Source organism: Thunnus albacares, chromosome 9 (genome assembly GCF_914725855.1).
Source record: "Thunnus albacares chromosome 9, fThuAlb1.1, whole genome shotgun sequence".
Classification (NCBI taxonomy): domain Eukaryota; kingdom Metazoa; phylum Chordata; class Actinopteri; order Scombriformes; family Scombridae; genus Thunnus; species Thunnus albacares.
In genome coordinates, this window is record NC_058114.1 from 18,476,688 (window position 1) to 18,498,901 (window position 22,214).

At 40.6% G+C, this 22,214-nt stretch overlaps 1 protein-coding gene across 3 annotated transcripts in view; it reads right to left on the reverse strand.

The window, feature by feature from the left end:
- Positions 1 to 22,214, reverse strand: part of rnf220b (ring finger protein 220b) — a 32,396-nt gene that overhangs the window by 3,159 nt on the left and 7,023 nt on the right. Inside the window, exons 3-13 of one of the 3 annotated variants that reach the window (XM_044361755.1) lie at positions 8,278 to 8,404; positions 7,324 to 7,366; positions 7,130 to 7,222; positions 6,134 to 6,176; positions 5,753 to 5,842; positions 2,258 to 2,295; positions 1,859 to 1,946; positions 1,364 to 1,460; positions 958 to 1,017; positions 736 to 812; positions 510 to 594 (exon numbers count right to left, since the gene is read on the reverse strand). In XM_044361755.1, coding sequence (XP_044217690.1) covers positions 510 to 594; positions 736 to 812; positions 958 to 1,017; positions 1,364 to 1,460; positions 1,859 to 1,946; positions 2,258 to 2,295; positions 5,753 to 5,842; positions 6,134 to 6,176; positions 7,130 to 7,222; positions 7,324 to 7,366; positions 8,278 to 8,404 — 841 coding nt within the window. Of the gene's footprint in view, positions 1 to 509; positions 595 to 735; positions 816 to 957; positions 1,018 to 1,363; positions 1,461 to 1,858; positions 1,947 to 2,257; positions 2,296 to 5,752; positions 5,843 to 6,133; positions 6,177 to 7,129; positions 7,223 to 7,323; positions 7,367 to 8,277; positions 8,405 to 22,214 lie in introns of all 3 variants that reach the window. The other 2 variants (XM_044361754.1, XM_044361756.1) reach the window with 2 other exon arrangements.

The following is a 22,214-nucleotide window of genomic DNA, read 5'->3' on the forward strand; positions in this document are numbered from 1 at the left end:
ACACACACCTAATCCTAGCCTCATTCATCTGCTCCTGAGTGGTTCAAATTTTTTGATGAAAATGATGTGCAGATGTTTGGTTGATTTTTGACTTGGTGTTAATTCTGGGGCTCAAAGGTTACATAGCACAACAATCAAAACTTCTTATATCAAAGTTATTAGAATCACAAAAAGCTATAATCTCGAAGAGTGTGTGATGAGAAAAGTAGCAGACTCAAAGATAAACTCAACAAAGGGAAATGTTCTTTGACAAAGTGAGCAACTCTGAACTCAAGGACCTCACTCTTAGGAAATAATTAGAAATCTAGACTTGTTTTGTTGTTTCTTTTGAACCCACTCAGCTCCCTTATCACTTATAAATCAAACTAAATCACAACCCGAAGGGACCTTTCACTTTAACAGACAACTAACCAAGTAATGAGACAAAGTTATTAACAGAGAAGTGAGGAAATCTCTGGCAATGACAGATGTGACACATACATGTTTGCTGTTATACAGTCTAGACTTACGTCTCTATCTCTGTGTTTTTGCAGGTTTTGGGGAGACCAGCTACGCTGCTGTCCAGTTTCTCTCCACTGCTGGTAGACGGACTCCCTAAGTGAACCAAACAAATAAATAAACAGATTTTTAAAAAATGGAACCAATTGAAAAAAATCAAACAATCCTCATGAGAAATTCCCTCTATGTTTTCCTCTTGTTTAATCAATTAATTCATTCACAGCTTGTTTGACTAACCTTCATTTGACCATTTGGAAAATTCTAGGTTGACTCTGGATTCAGGCAACATACTGCTGCTGCTGCTGCCGCTGCTGCTGCTGATGCAAGAACCAAAAAATATATACATATTTAAATGCTAAAAACAATGAGAATTTATGTGATTAATGATAAGAAATAGATAGCTTTCATGTGTAATTGAATATCCAATGTGAATGACAGAGCAGCAGGTGGGACACATACTTCACTGTTGTCTCCTTGGAGTTTTCTCCTGAACAGGGGATTACATCTGTCTCTGTGTATCTGAGAACAAAGCTCAGGAAAAACAGACATAAGCCTAACAAAAAAGGAATTTTTCTAACCTTTAAAATAATAATGAATAATATTATAAATATTGTGATTGTCTAAAAATAACAGAGTGTGTAAAAAACATAAATTCATTAGCCATACTCCAAATATTTCTCTCGAACTACTTGAAAAGAGCTTCCAAGTTCTTTTCAAACTGATTTTTCAAGATAGGACAGCTCTTACTGTGAAAATGATTGTCTGTCACTGTTTTAATCACTGCTGAAGTTTGCTGACTTTGTGACCAGATTCCTCTCACTCCGCTCTTCATTCTTCATTCTTTATTATAAAACTTAAAGGATACTGTGCTCTGCCGTACTCCAGAGTATCATCTCCATCCACGTCCAGGTCTGCATCGCTGTCCCGACACTCCTTAGACGTCGTGCTTACAAGCATCGCACCTGATAAGATGTTTTCACAAGAACATGGATTATTTATTATCTTTTATTATAGATAAAGTCCTTCTTTAACAAGTACAGGACTGTAAGAAAGAGCTTGTAGAGGGACAAAGCAGAGAGGTGGGTTAATTTTATTCCTACTACTCACATTAAGGCCAAATCTGGAGTCACATAATGTTTTGTTACCCGTCTCCCCTCTGCCCTGCTCTGTTTATTTCTGCATATAACAAGTTTGCAGGTCAGAGGAAAGCGTTACTTTTGAGCTAACCTTTAAGGCATCTTGTTCCGCTGTAATAGGGACTGAAAAGTTCAGTGCTTTTTCAACTGCCACTCTGTCACATTATTCACCCACCACTGCACGAGATCACACACATGGGTTCCTCGATGGGACACACGCATACCTTTAAACCCTCCGACTATAGACGTCATCTGTATCCTTCTCCTCTCATTCCACTCATCCTCCAATGGCACCAAGTCCGCAGATCCCTCCTACAACACACATAAAAGACACGATTTCACTGTCCTGGTGAATATGTCCATATGCCTCCCATCGCCTCGAGCTATGTATCTGCTTCTGTGTTTTCATAGCTGTGAAGCAACGCCGGTGGTGTTTTCACATGGATACACACCGAGCTGACAGTGATCCTGATGCTACGTGAACAAAGGCAGTCAACAGTGTCAGAGGGTTTGGACCACCGAAATTCTCTCAACTTGAGGTCCGCCCGCTACATTTTACATATATATTCATCACCAGTTACAATAAAAATGTCAAGGGAAGCTCAATGAAAAATAAAACATACCTCCTCTGGTTTCCTCCTCTTCAGTTTGCCAATCCTGACTGGGGACAGACAGAAGAGAGACAGATGAAGTGTTAAAGACAAGCTACAGTCACTTTAGTTGTTCTCTCTTGATGATTTTTTCTCAGGTTTTGAGCTCTGGTTATTTAAAAAAAATCTTTTAAACTTTCAAATTTGAGACAAACTTTCTTCTTCAAACTATTCCTATAATTAAAAAAATCCAAATACATCAGATGTGAGAGAAATGAGTACAAAAACAACAAAAAGAAAACATTGAGGAGATTAGAAACAGGCGTCAGTTTGTGTTTGGGGTCACACAGAGAAAAGTAAGCATGTCCAAATCACACAAGGAATTGTTTTCATTTTCAAATTTCTTTTATTCATTGTTGACAAAATATTTGACTTCCCAAATCTTTTTCTGTAATGATGGTGAAAATCATAAAATAACATAACCTCCAAGTTATCAAGTTATTTATACCAATGTGTAATTTTTTTGAGTTTGAGTTTCAGCTCATTTCTTTTCTTTTGTCATTTAAGTGTTTATTAACTTTCACATGTACAATATTTTTTCCCAACCAGGGATACTCTGGTTTGATTAAATACAAATTACGATTATTTTGTTACAAAAACAATATGCTGGATTACTGGATTACAAATAGAAATACATGTAGCTAAAAGTCATGGATAAATTGTTGAAACTTCAAGCTTCTGCTACTCCAAGTGATTATAGTATGAATGAAAATTTAAGCAAACTGTAAGAAAGAAAAAGCCTTAACATTAACAGTTACACTATCTTGTATGGAAAAGAATATTGTAACATCATCCACTTTTAAATCCACTCAAATAAACACATTTGGAAGATGATGGTTGGTGTCGATGAAGAGGTACTTGAGCTCATCTGGTTGGGAAACACTGATGTTCTCTTGTTTGTTCAAAAAAACGTATATTTATTGTGTGGACCAACCTGTAACGCAATCGCATAACAAGTCGACCACATTCACACACAGACCCTGAAGTAATATTACACTTAAGAGCAAGGAGACATACATGTGGGCTCCATATAAACAGCAACTGTAGTTTTTTTCAATAGTGGTTACAAAACATTCCTCCCATCCCCTTTTTGTCATCCCACCCTCCTCCCCCCGCTTTCCTCTCTGATATAAAAGTTAACATGGCAGAACACCAACTGCACCTCCTCTCCCACTGTGACTTGACTGACTGCAGATTGCATAAGGGGACATTAAGTTTTAGGGCCCTCTAATTCCCGCTGGATGACAGTGGCCCCCGTGGGGAGGGGGGCAGAGCTGGTGGCCGTGACCCGAATGCCGCCATTGCAGTGAACATAATGAGGGTTAAAGAGACGGTCATAGATGAGGAAGAGCTCATCAAACAGAGAGGAGAGAGAGGGAAAGAGAGAGAGGTTGATTAATCAAGAGAAGAGACCCCCCCCCCCCCCCTCAACCCCCCTTCTTCTTTTTCCTCCCTGACGTGTATTTAGAAGCTCATTATACTGTCCTGTTATAAGGCCCAATAAAGGCTAACAGACCTCGACAGCGCTGGCAGTTTGAAGAGTCAGCTAAGAGCTGGAGAATCTCAGCAGTAATAATAACAGAAGTAAGACGTCAATAGTGTCAGCTGCAGCTTTTATATAGAGATCCTGCAATATTGCCATAAAGACGACCTCTCATTATGCTGGCTTTGCTTTTTTTACACTGAACCAAACACAGCCGGCATAATGCAGAGGTGTGACGTGTAACACAACAGCGTCGGTGTCTAGTGTGTGTAGTCCCACCATACCAGCTGTCCCTTTAATGGTGGAACAACAAGGCCCCCCCCATTTCGTGTTCATACCTTTTATACAAAATGGCAAGGGCAGAATAACGGTGCAACATTCCCGCCTTGAACAGGCTGTGTAAAAGTGGCTTAGGTCTACATGTCTGTATCAGTATAAAAGCACTGTGATATTTAAAATGGTTAGATGAACAAGTCTAATGAGCTGAAGAAAATATTTAGTTTACAGGGTACATTAAAGGACCAGTGTGTATGATTTAGTGGCATCTAGTGGTGAGGTTGCAGATTGCAACCAACTGAATACCCTGAATCCACTCCCCAAAGCGTGTAGGACGTATGGTGGCCACGGAAAAAAAAACATGAAAGGTCCTCTCTAGAGCAAGTGTTTGGTTTGTCCGTTCTGGGCTATTGTAGAAACATGGTGGTGTAACATGGCGGGCTCCGTGGAAGAGGACCTGCTCCCTCTGTAAATATAAAGATCTCATTCTAAGGTAACGAAAATACAACAATTCTTATTTTCAGGTGATTATACACTAATTAAAACATACTTATGAATATTATATTCCATTTCTGCCAAGTCCGTTCCACTAGATGCCACTAAATTCTACACACTGGCCCTTTAAGCAAGGACTTTAAGAGAGTCAGTTAATTTTATTATTCTTTTTTAGTACCACTTTCTGATAAGGCACCTTTATTAAGCTTTATTAATGGTTTCTACGTAATTTACTAATACTGTATAGATCAGTTTTAAGCCACTAATATGATGATCATTTGGGTTGCCAGGTTGTGAAAATCCTATCGACCAGTTTTTATCAATCTCCAACTTGCTGTTTAGATCATCACTTGATAGATTATGTTCACATCTCTTAATAAATGACTTACTAACATTTATAAATGCAACTTTGTAAAAACAAGTGTCATGCTCTAGGAGAAAACAAATAAACACCAGCTAAAGGTACTTTTCACAACCTGGTATCCTGAAAGTTATTAATGGCTTATAACTGATCTTTACAGCATTTGTAAATGATTTATACCCATTAATAACACCATGAGTTACAAGTTATTTCAAGGGTATTAAAGGTTTTTTAAATTGTAATAAAACTTGTCAGAGGCCACCTCATGCTACCTCACTGCAGAGCTGTGATATGAACACCATTTATATCACGGAAACCATGAAAAATTAATTCTATATTAATACATCCTGATACCTTCTGACATATACAAATCACACAATGAATAATAAATTAATGTCTTTCATAGAAACATAAAAACTCTGCCCTATAAGGTGGGTTAGTGGCACTCAGGAATAAATTATTTAAAATATTTATGAATTATATTTTCCCTCTTAAAATATGCAAATCATCCCTTTTGAGAAGCTTTAATTAGCAAATGTTTTGCTTTTTTTCTGATAAGTCAACAATCAATGCACGGATAAAATATTGTTCATTAAATTGGCAGTAAACTGATTTATTTAATTAATTTATTTTTCCAGCACTAGACTTAAGTTGTTTTGAAAAAAATCTAATCAATATGTTTTCGTGTCATAGCTAGGTTTCATGATAATACAAATATATCTACACAGTATATATCAATCTATATAAAATACAATAGTATTTTTGAGAAAACCAATAAAACATGTATCCAGGACCTGGCTGCTAAAAAAGAATGAGTGTGGGAATAAAAAAAATGCTTCTCAGTGTGTCTTACCAGCTTGTGTGCAGTCTAGGTGGGCTCCTGCGCTGTGGGGGCGTAATGGGGCAGATTTGACGTAGCACCTGCACCAGCAGAGGTCATCGACTGTTAACATATCAAGAGGTCAAAGTTGAAAGGTTAATAGCTCCTCTGCTCGTGTGGGCGCTAGGCCGGTGGAGATGGTGTGGGAAAAGGGGTGATATCTGAACGACTGGTGAGGGAGCGGGGTGGGACGAAACACACAACCGGTCGCATTTGAACAAAGGAAGCTAGAAGGCTAAAAAAAAACCTCTGACTCCTTTCTTTAAAAAAATGTTAAAGCAGTTTAAAACTGCAGAGCTGACAGTCTACTGTATTGAAATATCTCTTAACGGCAAACTGCATGCATCAACGTACCATTTAGTCTTGTGTGTCTGTTGGCCCGCACACGAAGAAACGTCTGCAACAAACAAAAGAGGAACATCCAGATTTTTCAGATTTTTCTCATGTGTCATTTACATCTTGATTTCTCTCATCACCATTTTTACTGAAATAAATGAACAGCAGCACAGTAGATTGTGATTGTCAAAAAACTTTTTACTTTAGTGACCTCTACAGCAAAGATAACACTTCAGTTGTCTTAAAACACATTTAAAGCTTGCCAGAAGTGTTCAAGTGACACCAAAATCACCTGCGTATAGTTTTACTCTTTAACTTATTACAGAGAATTTTTAAATTAAAATTCACTTTTTCTTCATATGTTAATTCTACTACTGCTACTCCGTCTGCTCTGTATATTTGATGACAAGTGTTTTTTGTTTTTCCTCATCTGGATCAAGGGTCTGAGGATAGAGGTTGTCATATGTTGTATAGTTTTTAAAGCCCTCTGAGACAAACGTGTGTTTTTGAGCTCTATAAATAAAATTCGCTTGACTTGACTCCTGATGAACCCATTACTTTTAAGTGAGGTGCTGAGTGTCGAGTACAGCATTTGATCAACACCAGACCATAAAACCGGTGAGTCACTGGCACCACATCAAGAAAAAACAATGTTTTTATGATGTTGCTAACTACTAGCTGTCCAGTGCTCTTTTAGTGCACTAATGAACAGAGCCAGCACTCACATTCTTTAGTGACACTTACAAGATTCAGTTAGAACTAGAAAAAATCAGGCTGTCACTTGGCCAACAACATAAGGCAAGTTTCCAAAATGATATATTACTGTATATTTATGTTTGTATTTCAGTAATGTGCTATTGTTACCTTAAGTTTCTGCCCATCTTAAAGGAAAAACAAGGTAATTATCCATTTATAACATCAATTTTTACACACAAATTCAAACACAATCATTTACTATCATGAGACTTTGAACCTGACAAATCTGATACCGATTTTGTTCTTTTTTAACCTCACCTGGTATCGGTCAGAGTGGGTGTCCTCAGCTGGTCGAGGAGGTGAAGTGGGAGAACCTCCTTCACGTTTGATATGCAGAGAGAGTGAAAGAGACTGGACAAAAAAAAAAAGGAGACAATGAAGAAGAAATGAAGAAAAGGCAGGATGACAGCAGCTATTTTACAGCAACTCATGAAGATATCAACTGTGTTTACCTTTGGTGTCCTTATGAGGTGGTTGTGCTGCACTGGAGTGACACTGTTGAGAAAAGAGGCAAATAATACATGAACTCATATTTCAGACAAATAGAAATCCACACCACACACACACACACACACACACACACACATACACACAAATCAACTATGCTATCTTACTATACAACATACAAGCACAATATTGCCCTGTAGATGTCAACATGTAAGTAACACTCTGCTTTTATCTTGTCTGAATTTGTATTTGAGTCTGTGCATAACCTCATTTTACTGACTTTCTCGCTTTCTGTCTGTCTCACAGATACTGTATACACACACACACACACACATACACAGTGTCCCTGTGGGCCAAGTTCAATTTGAAACCATTACTGTCCACGGAGCGGTCGTTAAGCAGATTTGGAGTATAATGTCTTTATTGGAGAAATCATTCTTCTGGTCTAAGCAGCAGGTAATGTGTGTGTGTCTGTATATGTGTGTGTGTGTGTGTTTTAGCCTGTGAGTGTGCGTGCGTGTGTGTAGGGCTCAAAGCAGCCATTAGCAGGACATTATCCGCCCGATGTATGATTTGTCGCCTCAAGGCTGGAGGCTGTAATATGAAATATGTAGGGAACAATGAGGCAGCTTGTAAACACTGCACGCAGGTGACAGAGAAGACGGGAGATACCACCTGGGGGAACTAAAAGGGGGGGTAGGGGGTCCCTACAGCTACAGAATCTGTCAACATTAATTATCACCTGAAAGCTGAACAGAACAGAAAGGAAATGACAAATAGATAAATGGAGGAAGTGGAAAGTTGGAGGAAAATAGAGGATGGTTAGAAGGGAGAGATGTAGTGCAATAAAACCATTTGATGGCACAGAGACGATGCAAGAAGACAGAAAAGATTTACTGGATTATAGAGTGAACGCCGTAAAAACCAGATGATGATCATTTGTGATTGGATCATGATACCTGATTTGTAGCTGGGCGAGTTTAGTTAACTCCTGCTCCATGTGTTCCTGCAGCTCTCCTGGTCGCAGAATGGCCTGGCAGACTGGACACACTGGGGCCTGAGCGTCATAGAGACCCTTCACCTTGCCTGGATAGAGGAGGGGTGACAAGAGTTAGAAAAACTGCACAGTCTGATGATTTTCATGTGGTCTTTGAGGCAATGAGAAGAACTGTGCTACACAAGACATCATGTTTCACTACGGAGAGATGGTGTAGTATGTTTTCTTTTCTGATAACCATTAACTGCCCTTGTTCACTCAACTACTGAAAGTTTAAATTGTCAAAAACTTAACTCACACTATGATGTAGATGTGAGCAGATATAAATGTTTATTAATGTATTTGTCAGCAACTAAAACTCCTCTTGTGTGCAGCCATGAGTGGAGGCTGCTGTATCAACAGATACTGAATAACAATATGTGAAATAATATAAAATATGTCTTCATAGGAGAAGTTAAAATTGTTTGTTATTACTGTATATTAATAAACATTTAAATATATCCTCAAATCTCATCTGCTTGCAACAACTTATTGTTGTTGAATGGAGCTGTTTTGAACTATGTTATACAGTATATCTTACTGCTGGATAGTTTCATCTTTAACAATCCACTGTATCTTTTTATCCTACTGTATATTTTGCATATAAAATCTTAATTAGCAAAGTAACAGATAACTGTAGCCATCAGATAAAAATGTGGAGTAAAAAGTACAATATTTGACTCTGAAATGTATTGGGGATGAAGTATAAAGTAGCATGAAATAAAGTGAAGTAGAAATACCTGAAAATTGTAGTAAATTAAGTAGATGTATTATTGGTTAATTTTTCGGTAGTTGAGGATGTCCCTGTGAGTATTTGTACATGTGTGTGTTCTGTAGACCTAACTGCACACACACACACACACACACACACACACACACACACACACACACACACACACACACACACACAACACACAGACACACTGCTATGGCCTCCTGCTGTCAGTGTGTTGACATCATAGGCTGTCAATAGGAACATTACCCAGGAGGGCCACTCGGCCCATTGGGCCCCACTGATGGATTACTGCCATAAGCAGCCAGCTGGGAGCCCGAGGAGCTCTACTATATCAAGATTTTACCTAGTAGATGAGGTGATTTACTCCTGAAAGCCATCAATCACATGGAGAGAGCTAGTAGGCAAGATGCACCTAATTTCCCATCTTTGTACAGTCAAGGGAAAACAAATGACTGTGCCGGCTATCACAATTTAGCTCTTTTTTATATGAAATACTATTAGCGGGCTAGCATTTTTGACAGTTGACCCCTCGCTGTGGAGCATAGTGGACTGAACTTCCTTAAGGACCCTATTTTCCAAACACCGGACAAACACTTTGCCCCAGCTCCTCTCCAAATGACCAGTGACATGACAAGCTCCGATGCCAATGTCTGTCGACAAGTGCCGTCCCTTGATATCAGTTGAGCTATGAGCCCCCATAATGACGAACCAAATAGGACAAAATGGCCTGTAAATAAAACATGGGTGGAAAATAGAAAGTGGAGTCGGGTGTCCTTGGGAGAGTGACAGCTCTCCTGGTTTCACCCCCCTCTCTCTCGCCTTTTTTGCATCCCCTTGCGGAAGCCTAAATGACTTTTCCCGACACGCATCGAGCGTTCCCGGGCTTTCTGCGCTCTGCCGCCCGGAACATGCAGGCATCAGTAAACAATGAAATCTCTGGGCTGAAATTGAATTTATAACCACATTACCTGCACAGATAACGTCTCTGAATGGCGCCGCGATAAGAGCAATGGGATTTGATTTTCAGGTGTTTTATTGGTCCACTTTTTGGATAAGCCCCCCCATCTCCGACTACAGCCTCCCCCCCACCCTTCACCTCTGCTCCACACAAACATCAGATTTAATGGTGTGAGAGCGTGCATGTTTGGATGTATGGATGAGTGTGTGTTTGCATGCTTTTGCTGAGGCCTGACTTGCGCTGCGCTCTCGTAAGTGACAGTTGTTGGTTCATGACCACCTTTTTACACGTCTCCATCCCCCGCTGCCCCTCCTCCCCCGCCCACATAAACCCTGTCAGTATCAGTCAGCCTCAGCCCCTCTTCAGTGTGGGGGGTCTCAGACACACAACAGGGGGCTGTAAAACCTGCCTATGGGGCTTGTTAACTGTTCCCTCACTACGGCAACTGGCTTGGATGGATTGGCCCTCTCTCATTGGGCTGTGCTGAGTTTGACGGGCCCATCTTCTAATGGATTCACTGTCTCTGTGTCTCTGATTGTTTCCTTTTTCTGTCTTTGTGTCTCGCCAGTCCAGGACCTCCTTTCCTGGCTGTCTAGCCTTTATCCAGCTGCCATTTGCTCTCTTCCCACTTGGGAGGATGCTTATTTGGCTATATTTAAGTCTCATTCCTATGAAAAAAACAACAGAGTGAAACGATTTCCTTTTTATCTCTATTTTGTGGTCACTGATTAAACTATTTCATCACTTCACCATGTTTTTTTATACATTACTCAAAAACTCTGAGATTACATTGCCCTAAATCCACTTTTATATACTGTTTTTGTTGTCAGGAAGGAATCACACAGATGAGCATACACAAACATGCCTGACTACATCCTCTATCTTATCTCTCTGTGAATTTGAAGTGAACACACCCCTGGGGCGAATAACCCATCAAAACACTGCGATATGTCTCTGCCCCATCTCCACTATCAAGAGCATCGTGAGATAGTAAAGTTCATCCTTTGAAACAAAACAAGATATTGTCGTCCTCCTCCTCCCCTTGTATAACTGATGGTCAAATCCAGTTTTTGTTGCTCAGCATCAAGACGTGGATTGCAACTGTGCAGGGTTCAGTACATGCCCCCTGAAACAGAGAGATCAGAATCCCGCTGACAAATCCTCAAAGCATCGAGTCCCCCTGCGGGCCTGGGTAATGGCCGATGCCAGCGCCCATATGACGGCTGCCAGTTCTGCTGATGCAGACGGAGCGGAGATGCCTAACGTGACCTTTAGTGAATGCCACATCACATCAGGCCTGGATGTCACCCGCTGACATTATGCTGGGGCATGAAAAGGCTGTTCTGGAGGGGAGACGTGGTGACAAACGTCCCCCCGGTGACAAACCTGTGGACGTGGTATAATTCTGATTGACATGAGGAGGACTGGATGGCTTTGAATGGCAGGGGACATGCAAGCAAGCGAGCAAGCATGGAAGCTTGTTGTGCATCGGCTGGGTCTGTTTTTCTCTGTGTTCGTTGGCGATAAAGTGCTGAGACAACTTACTCCAACTGGCATCATTATCCCAATCATCAAACAATTCTCTAAGCACATCAGAAATCCCTCTATAAAGCTGTAACAAGCACAGACTCTATATAACCAGTAGGCATGTAGAGATTGGCGGGGGGAGTAAAGTTAACGCTTGGCGGCTAACACTGCAGTGGTGGGTTGTGGAGGCAGGTCCTTGGCACACTTTCAGAGGAGATGGAGGGCTATAAAAGCCATTGGCTCCTGCCACACCTGTACCCCACCCTATCGCGCGGCCTGCTTCCTATTTAAAAGCATAACATGCAGGATATTAGTCAGGATTTTTTGCCGTCTGTGAGGTAGAGCTAACCTCTAAAGTGGAGGGGGGAGAGGGGAAAGTATGCAGGCCGCCGTTTGTTTTTTATTGGGGAAATAATGGCCTATTGAGAGGTTGGGTATTTAATGAGCAACATAATAGGCCCTGTAGTAACACATCTGCTATGAGCAGAGTCATTTCCTCAGCTTTCAAAGGCTGCTGCTCCAGCCTTTGAAACAGCAAGTCCAGTTGCTTTTGACTTAGTACTTGTAGATATCTGCTTTTTATTAATTGCAGAATTGCTACACCGGTAATACATTAAAGACAAATGTACTGCCAGACTCCATGTTCAATCCTAACCACATTCAACAGCCGACGAAGGTACACTTTCTCTCCTGGCTTGACCTAAAATCTCTCACTGTCCAACCTAATTCCAGCATCGTTCAAAAATATCCCTCCTACTCTGCAATCAATTGTGTTTAATGTATTAAAGACACTCACCACAACCACTGCAACCTTTGGCCCTTGCACAAATCAATGGCTCGTTAGACCACTAATGATCATTCATTGACTAATAAGATCTGTATCAACCTCTTGTAGAACATTGATTGGCCTTTGGCCTCTGTAGTGCTCTGTGCATTACGTGGAGCGGCCACATGCAATAGGAGATGGGCAGCTCTAAGTCCTGGGGAGTCAGATGATGAAAAAGCTCCTGGTGGGAATGGACAGGAATTCTAAACCCCAAATAGACTCATTCTGAAGCACCTCAGGCTAAAGCCCTTTTCTTCTGCCCTACAGATCAATGGACATAACCTCTCTGACCACAGGTCAATCAGCACACAAACCCCCAATTTCTCTCCTTCTCCCTCTCACTCTTTCTCTCTCTCATCTTCTCCATTAGTCACTACAATTGTTCCATCAGTTGCGGGTGTGGCTCAGCATGTATGTGTCCAATCATCTGGTTGATGGAGAGTGGACTGGGTAGCTGTGCAACTGTGTCCCTGTGACCATATTTCCCTTCTCAGGACCTGGGGGCAAAGATCGAACCCTGCCTCCGCTCCGCTCCAACCAATCAATCTGGCCCTCATTGAGATGCATGGCTCAATGATCTTTGATAGCGACTTACAGATTGGAGAGAGGGAGTGGAAGTCGGGGGGAAAGTTAGGACTGTCCTTGGGTATTTGTGGTGATATGAGGCTACTTACGAGCCATCTCAGTGGAAAATATCTGCAGATCTGTTTGAAGAGTTTTATTAAAAACATTATGATAATTCCTGATGGGGGCAGCACTTACAGATGCCAATTAAGTTAAATAAGCAATATTACAGAACACCAGAGGTCTTCACAGGCCCACTTGGTGCCAAATCTGGGACCCTGAGTGGATCAAAGCAAACTTGCTATTAGCTCTTGGTGTCATGATTATCACAGGATTTTGAAGTTCGAGGATAAATGGAGGCATTCTTTCCTGACATGAGGAATAAGAAAAGAAACGGCTCTAATTATTCTTGGGTCAAATTAGCACCAGTTCTGATAGTCTCTTTCGGATAACAGGTCTCTCTACATAAACTGGTTTCAGGGAGTTCTTCTGCAGAAGACCTCCACTGAATACTTTATTACTGAAATACTTATCACAAATTTCAAGAGAGGCTCATTTACAGCAATGAAACCCAGCATTTATGATTTCCCATCCAAAACTTCAGTTGTAATCAAGCTCTGGGCAGCAAAATGCCAAATGCAGACTTTGACATCTGTTTGCTGACTGCTGTCTGTCAAAGCCAGTGCAGTCGTGTCGGATCAAGGAGCCACTGACAGCGGACAGCGATAGAGCTATTCACCGGTGGCCCGTCACTCATTCTGATGCCATCAACCTGCACTCGCTAAAGAGAATGAAATGTACCGAGATCCAACTGTCACACTATATCACACTGTCAGGACTTAAACTTGTCTCAGTGCACTTCAGGCAATCAATTGCCATATTTAGTTTTAGTTAAGGTACATATTAGCCAGCAGGGAGTCATTTTTCACTTGTGCTCCTCAATTACATTTCTTACTGATGTCAGTTTTGGAGACTTTTTCTGTTTCTGTTTATTTTAGGTATTGTATATGTTTAAAAAATCTACCATCCTTAACTCTATTACACTAAAAAAAACTAGCTAAAAAAACCCACCTAGAGTGCTTATGTTGGCTCCTAAAAAGTCAACATTTTGTAGATAATGACAGCAATGCCTTGTTTGTTAGCAGTTATTTAAACAAAGTGACTCAACAAACTGCAAGTTAGTTGGATTTCAAGAAATGCCTTCCTTATTGTAACAATAGAAAACATGTAAATCTGCGGTGACGTATTTATATTTTAAGTACCAGTGTGATTGTTGCAATAAATTTTGTTTTCTTGTGTGTGTGTTTGCTTGTGTGCTGATGCAAACAAATCTATACATTATTCCTGTCATGATTATCTCAACCACTCTGTGTGTGAGAGAGAGTGAGAGAGACATAAAGAAGCTAATAGACAGATCACAATCTCTCATTAGAGGGTAATTAGATTGGCTCCAAAAATACAGATCACTATTACCCGGACCACTGATTAATACACATTAATACTCTCTCTCTCTCTCTCTCTCTCTCTCTCTCTCTCTCTCTCTCTCTCTCTCTCTCTCTCTCTCTCTCTCTCTCTCTTCCTTTCTCTCATTCTCTCTCTCTGTCTATCTCTGCCTCACTCTCCCTCTGTTATTATTCCATTGTCTTCTCATCACCTCTCTTTCATTTTATTTTCCCCTCTTGCTCTCTCAATTAGTGGTTAATAAGGAGAAAATGAGAAGTGCCTGAATTGAGTGCTCAACTTTTCTAAACAGTCCCAGACAAACAGTGTGTCAGTGTGGAAGTCACTGCAGACTTTAATTATAACAAGACTAAAACAACAACAATACAGCCTACAAAGGTGAGTTCTAACTGCATATTTCATCAGTTGGAAGCATTTTCTTACAGCAGCATCCACACAAGAAACCTTGGACTTTCTGCTTTTGGTGTTTCGTCTGATTCTCCACTTTCTATATTTCCTAAAAATGTCTTGAAAACACCCACAGCAAGAATGTCTGAACTTGTTTCATCAAGTGGGTGACTGCGGTGCCAACTCTGACACATGCAGCGTTTGACACACAACGCACCAGAGCTCTGTCTCACCCCTCCCCAGCACGCCAAACGAATCTCATAATACAGTTTTGGCAATTTCAAACAGTGAGACTCCATCGTAGCAAAGTGAGTGAACACGTTCACAAGCAGACGATATCTTTTCAGCGAGGAAAAATCGAGAATTGTTCTCACTGCTGCTATCAGGTACATGAGGCGTGTGCTGAAAATCAGATGAGGTTCCCAGATGGTGGTGAGAGATTTAAGACAAAGTTATTAGCATAGTTACAGCACTGAACAAAAAAGGTACTCAACTAAAGTGTTCTCAGCATAAGTCCTGTAGTTATGACTCCAGAAGAATTTGCTGAGAAATACAACAACAAAAAAGAAATAAAAGAAATAGGACAAAAGAAATAATGAAAAAAGCTACAACACTGGAAAACATCATACCTTTCACTTTGAAAGAATCTAGTTTGCTCTGAAGGACAAACTTTGTTCTCTTTCATCAGATAGCTGTTAAAAGACCTGTCTTTTTTCTTTTTAACAAAGTCTTTTAATTTATGTACTATTTGTTCAATTTTCTGTTTGTCTTTTCAGCTTGTACAGCCCTCACTTTAAATACATTTTTAAATATGTCGTCTTGTGGGTCCACAATGTTCTGAGTTCTGTTTTACAAATGGTTTTATTTCATGGAAAACTGAAACAACTGTGTGAATACTAACAGAGCTTCAATAAAAAATACATATGGCACAAAAAAAGAGAGGAATGAGAAGGAAGAGGAACAAAAAACAGATGTCTTTGAGAGCAGAGAAGAGAGACTTTTCAAGTATCCAACACGGCAGGAGGGGAAAGGTTTACACATTTAATGCAAATTTCCTCACATCTGTCGGTGACAAAATCAGAAAATAACGACATATGATGCTTTCTTGTGTGCACACAAGTGACAGACTATGACATGGAAATCTCTGAAATCTATCAGAAAGTGGAACACAGTTGGAGTCAACACAACAACACAAAATGAATTAAAATATCTACAGAGAAGTTCTTGTTGTGATTCTGATGAACAGACAATAAAATCTGTATTTTTACTGATTTAAGACAATTTATAAGTTTTGTGCACTTACATTGAGCTTGTCGGTGTGTTTGCAAGTGACCCAGAAGAATTAGAAAAACACACCACTGAAAAGTCATTTTTGTGGAGTTAACACAGTGTATCTATAATGAAGTTAAAGTTGTTTTTTCCTGTCAGCTGGTAAGTTTGGCCAGCTTTTTGGCCAAAAAACACACACACACACACACACACTGTCTTGCTTTACCAAAAGAAAACACTCCCACCTGCTTCCCACTCACACACCTGTCCCGCATACATTGTGTGCAGTGCAGGTGAGTAGCGGAAACTTTAGGTATTAAGCAGCAGCACAGAGGAAGGCCTAGAGATCCTTAAAGCTGCCAGTATACCTCAAACCAAATAAAAACTGTTGTGTTCTCACAGGCAATTAGGCTATCGCGGGTGTGTGACCAAAAAAACGGTCCCGCATCGGTCTTCGATCACGATGCGCGCAGGCCTCCAGTCAGAACTTGTTAAAATTTTCGGTCAGTCTTATTCACCACCCCACAGCGTTTCTCCCTTGAGCTTCATCAGCGGGCATCATTACAGATAAGCCATCTCTCCCTCCCACCGCTGAACCAGATAACATCTGATACTGTCAGAAACACAGTGTTCAATGCTGCTGGTACGAGAGGACCAAAAGCACCTGGCACTCTGTGATACACCTGTGTTTGGGTTAGTCACACCTCCTAAAGGATGTTATTGTGTCTGCCTGGATGAGCAAACAATTATGGCAGATGATGATGGTTTTATCTTCAAATAGTGGAAAGATACAGATATTGAGCAGCTTATCTTGAGTAACCCACACACACAATTAGGAAAGAGGAACCAGGGAGGTTTAAAGCACTAAGTGAGGAGTCGTACTTAAAGGGAAACTTTGGTATTTTTCAACCTGGACAAAGTTTCCCTTTAAGTAAAAATTCTTTGCATGTAAAATATTGAAAGGTGAGGAAATCTGGGAGGAAAACATTTCTTTTTTAATGTCTAGAAAAACATAAATTAAATTAAATTAATCATTATTTTAGGGAAATGTTTTCACCTACTAAGAGTATTAGGAATGACTCACTTTGTGAATATTTTAAAATATGGATCTGTTGAATTGGATTCCCGATGTTGTGTCCGCTCCACATGATGAAATGCCTTAAATTCTGCATTAAAATCTGCTAAGATTTGCAAATATGTTGCCTCACTGTTTAAATCTATTGTTTGGTTTTGGCATAACACTGCAAACAAAGGTGAGCAGTAAATAATGCCTTTAGAGTTGTTGTTTTCTTTTGAGAATAAATGGCACAGCATCCCTGCGTGCTGTGTGTGGTATCCCAGCACAGACCCAACCCTGACGGCTCATTGAGAGAAAGACATACCGAACTTTAATACAATACTCTGAGGAGATGGATCAGCCATTTCCAGACTGGAAATCACTGCTGTTGATAGTTTTATTGTAAGTGTGTGTCTATGCGAGTCTGTGTGTGTGTGTGAGAAAGAGAGAGAGACAGTAGCAATGTGTCTACAAATACACTTGAGTCCATGTGTATGTGCTCATTTGTTTATCATTTACACACACCGCCGTGTAGCCTTGGTGAGCGCAGCACAGTGTGAGCCCCCGTCGATACGCCCCTCCGATCCCTCCTGTCAGCAAACACAGGAGAACAAAGAGGCCCGTGACAGCGCCAGCGGGTATAGATCTTCTCCCCTGTGTTCTCCCTCAGTGGGGTCACACAGGAGACGCTCACAGTTCAAGCTCCTCTACTTGACTGATCAGGAGCTTTGAGCTGCTGCTAATGAGACTGGACCCTCTCCAGTCTGCAGGACCCTGAACCAGCCCACCCAGAGTCCAAGAGTCCAGGAGTCCACTCAGACACCAAACCACTATTTTAAACTGGAATTCTGGATAAAACTAATAAAATGCAACAAAAGTTAACTGACATCATTGGTTAAAGACTCTTATAATCAAAGATTAAGAGACACTGAGTCAGTGTGTTTTATGTGGATTTTACACTAAAAGATTAATCTCAACAAAAAGAGCAAGTCTGGAACACTGTGATAATGATAAAATGCAAAAATGATACCATATAAACATGTTTTAACGGGTTTGACAGAAATAGATTTCTTTAAGGCAGAGAGGGATATATGTATTTTCTGGGCTGATTTAAGCTTGATTTGATATTTTAGTGGGTGTTTATGATTTTCATGCCAAAAATGACAATACTCATTAAAGTATTAAATGTTTTTAGCAGACTGACGTTTTCTTTAATCACAAAACATATTCACACATGGATTCTGATGTAAGTATTGTGTTGGAATCGGTTCAGGTCAAAGGTTTCAACAGCCAGTGTAGTATATTCATCATATACAATCAATATTTCATGAAATTGCATTTCTGTCATATCAGGTGTGTGACAGTGAGAGGCTGATACCAGAGGTTGAAAAAAAGACCAACATTAGAACATATGAGTTATTATACTGGTCAAACTTTACTTTTGAACGTAACACTGGTGTCCTCCATAACAGAACTAAACATGTGCTTTGATCTTCTACAGTTAAAAGCAGTTTCCATATGAACAAACTAGTTTTTTTAATAAAGACTTAAAAATGTGTTGTAGTGCAGTGATAACACCTGTCAAAAGAGCAAAAACAAGCAAAACAACCTGTTTTAAATGTCTTAATATCCTCAAAATAGGTAAAACTGCCCTGAAGCTATTTGACAGTGTTATATAAGATTACAGTGCTTTATGACTTCGCCCATGTGAAACTCTGTGCTACAGTAGCATTGCCACTTGATGTGCTATAATAGTGTTATTTGCATTGAAACAATCCACAGCATGTATCCCATAATCATTCAGTGATTAATTTGTAATTGCACTAATAGGGTCACGACCAAGACAATAGGATGTGTAAAGCAGAGTCCCTGCTCTTACTCAGCCTCACAGACTCACAGCGGGCCTGCCGAGCGCTGCCTGTGTGGTCTATGGGGACAATTAGCACAATCTCCATACTAATGGCTGCCTGTAATGGACACTGCTGAGCCTGCCAGCCACTGTGTGTGTGTGTGTGTGTGTGTGTGCCTGCGTGTTTGCATATGCATATATGTGTATGTGAGGGAATGTTTGCATACGCGCATATCCTTTGCTGCAAGTATGTGTGCCTTCCTGTGTGTAGTTGAGCGTCTGCCTGCCCTCTGGTGTGTGTGTGTCTGTGTTAAGTGCAAATCAGTGCGCAATGAGTTCCAGTGTTTATGTATTTGTGTATGTGTGCTCGCCTGCCAGTGTGTGTGTAACTAGCCAGTAGCCCATATTTTACTGAGGTGAACTCCCCCTCTCCACCCACTGTGCTTGCGGCTCTAACCCTGATCCGCGGCCACTCATTAGCACCATAATAAAGAGTTGAGACGACACGTAAAAGGTTATATACTGCTGGACTGCTGTTTTCCTACCAATTATCAGACCTGTGATTTATGGCCCAGACTCAATGTTATTCTCTGAGGAGAATTGGGGGAGTGTTTACACCCCTACACAGCTGGGTGAAGGGTCAATCCTGGCAAACTTTGACCTTTAAGGCAGAGGTGCACCAGCACTGATGGGAGTTTAGTGAGCAGCTAGCCGCACTGGAAGTGACTAAATCGATCAGAAGATCTTTAGGATGCATGTGTAAGTAATCTGTAATGTGTCCTGTGCTTTAATGTGTTTGAACTGTCAAACTCATGTAGTTATATAACCCAAGAAACACTTGACACTTTGCAGCTCCCTAAAGATGTCTTCCTGTTTGTTATATGTAAAAAAAAAAAATTGCAAAAATGTGCACACAAGAGCTGAAAATCCTGTTTATGAAGCCACAGAATGATGTCTGGATGTCGTGTATTTTGGAGGTAAAGCTATCACGCCTGGCATGCCTTTGACATATTGGCTTTTGTCAAGCTCTTCCACAGCTGGGAGACTTGCAACAAGCACAAGTGACATGCTGTAATGAGGTCTGTCTGTGACACTAGGCAAACACACATGTACAGCACACACAGTAACACACACACACACGTTCCTGGCTATCATCCAGGCGTGCAGGATTGGTGTGGTCTTGCTGTCTGTCTGCGCTGCTCCTCAACAGCATGTGCTTAACCCCGGCATTTGGCCTTCCTGCCCTCTCTGCCTGACTGATTTGTTAAGCTCCGGGGACAGGGCGAAGGATGTGTGTGTGTGTGTACATGTGTGTGTGCATGCCACTTCTTAGGAACACGCGATTCAATCTACAGAAATACCCCTTCCGCCTTTACCCCAAGCTTTTCCTATGCGCACACACTTTTACACACACAAACTAGGTCTTTGATGTGAGATCAGAGGCAGCTGTGATGCAGGTCGATCAGGTGCGCGGAGAGAGGTAGAAACAGGGGAACAAGGGGAAAACGGAGAGAGGGGAAGAGAGGAAAGATGGCCTCTGTTAAAACAAGGCTGTTGTTTTAACGACCCCTGGGCCCTGCACTCATTATGACCCTCTCTCTCTCTTTCTTTTTCTCTCTGTCTCTCAGCATACTTGAGCCTTTCTGTCTCTACACAGGAGCAGCGCTGTTTGTGTGGGCCGATCACAGTAGGCGATGGAGGGAGATGCAGCGACTACAAGATGTGTTATGACTCATGTTTCGGCAGAACATTCTGTTGACCGTCTAACAGGTGCTGATGGTCACTGCAAAAAGACCCCCACACACACACATTTCCCCCTGCTACTGTAAAAGCCTACTGCCAGACTTATAGAAATCCTGTCTGTCTCCGACAAGCCGTGTGGTCCACAGCCTGACACTCTGTAACTTTTGAAGATACATCGGTCTGCATATAAACTGTACAAAAAACACACACGCACAAAGATACACACACTGCACTCTTGCAGACACCTACTCAAATACACATATAACGGTGATTTCCAACCAGTGGGACATACTCAGGGGTATATGGAAAGATTGTTTAGCTCAGTTTGAAAAAAAAAAGAATAGAAATTAATATTCGATTTTTAAAATATACCCACACATAGCTTTAACACCTGAACACCACTTGCGATTAAGAGTGCATAAAAACTAGTTAGCAAACAGTTGAAACAGTTAAAAGTATTGAAATGGTTAAAATACTTAGCAAAAAATAGTTAAATGGTTAAAATATTTAGAGGAAAATGGTTAACAATGCTAAAAGTGATGGAAAAATGGTTTAAATGGTTAAAAGTAACTAAAAGTGATAAATAAATGGCTGAAACTTAAAAACTTTGCTATTTTTGGTGGGACTAGTATGAATGCAAACTTTAAATTAATTGGGAATAATATCCAGTTTATAATAATTTCAGTGAACACATCAACATGACAGGTGATGTCGATGAAGGGGGATTTGAGTTCATCTGACGGGGCTGACAAAATACGTTTGGGATCCGCTGACATATAAGACCACACAGTCAACATGTAAATCTAAACACATGAAGATCCTGCTCTTATAGGATGAAGGGAAGGAGGTAAAAAGAAGAGAAGAGTTTCCCCTCCTGCCAGGATGAAAGCCTCTTTTACTTGGGAGAACATTAGGAGAACAAACTACCATCACAACAGGAGGGGGAACAGTCAACCGCGGCGTGCTCTCACATCAAACACAACCACCATTAATATTGTAATGCTTCCTCCCTGAAATCAAGAGCAAGACTACCAGTGTGGGCAGTAAGAGAGCTGGTTGCAGATGTCACTTCATCTGGGATGACGTAGCTTTAAAAACAAGCTTTGTTTGGGATCAAGAGTTTTAACTTGCAGATTTCATTTCTTTTTTTTTTTTTGAGTTTATCAAATAGGGTCTGAAAGGATTTTTAATGCTTTTTGGTCCTAAACTTGATTAAAGGCAAAAACACTCAGTTGGGGTTTTTTGTTGTGCTGTCATGATTGAATAGAAAATTTCCCTTTAAGTTTGTATTCAAATAACCAAAAACTTTTTTATTCCCTTGTGATGTTTATTTATTTCATCTTTTTTTCCCTCCTTTTTTTGCTTCTATCTACCAACATTTCCAAGTTGTGCTGTTCATGTTTACACCTTCTTATTGTTACATTACTTCAGTTTTCTTACTAAAGCTTGTTCGTGACACATCACACAAACACAAAATCACAAC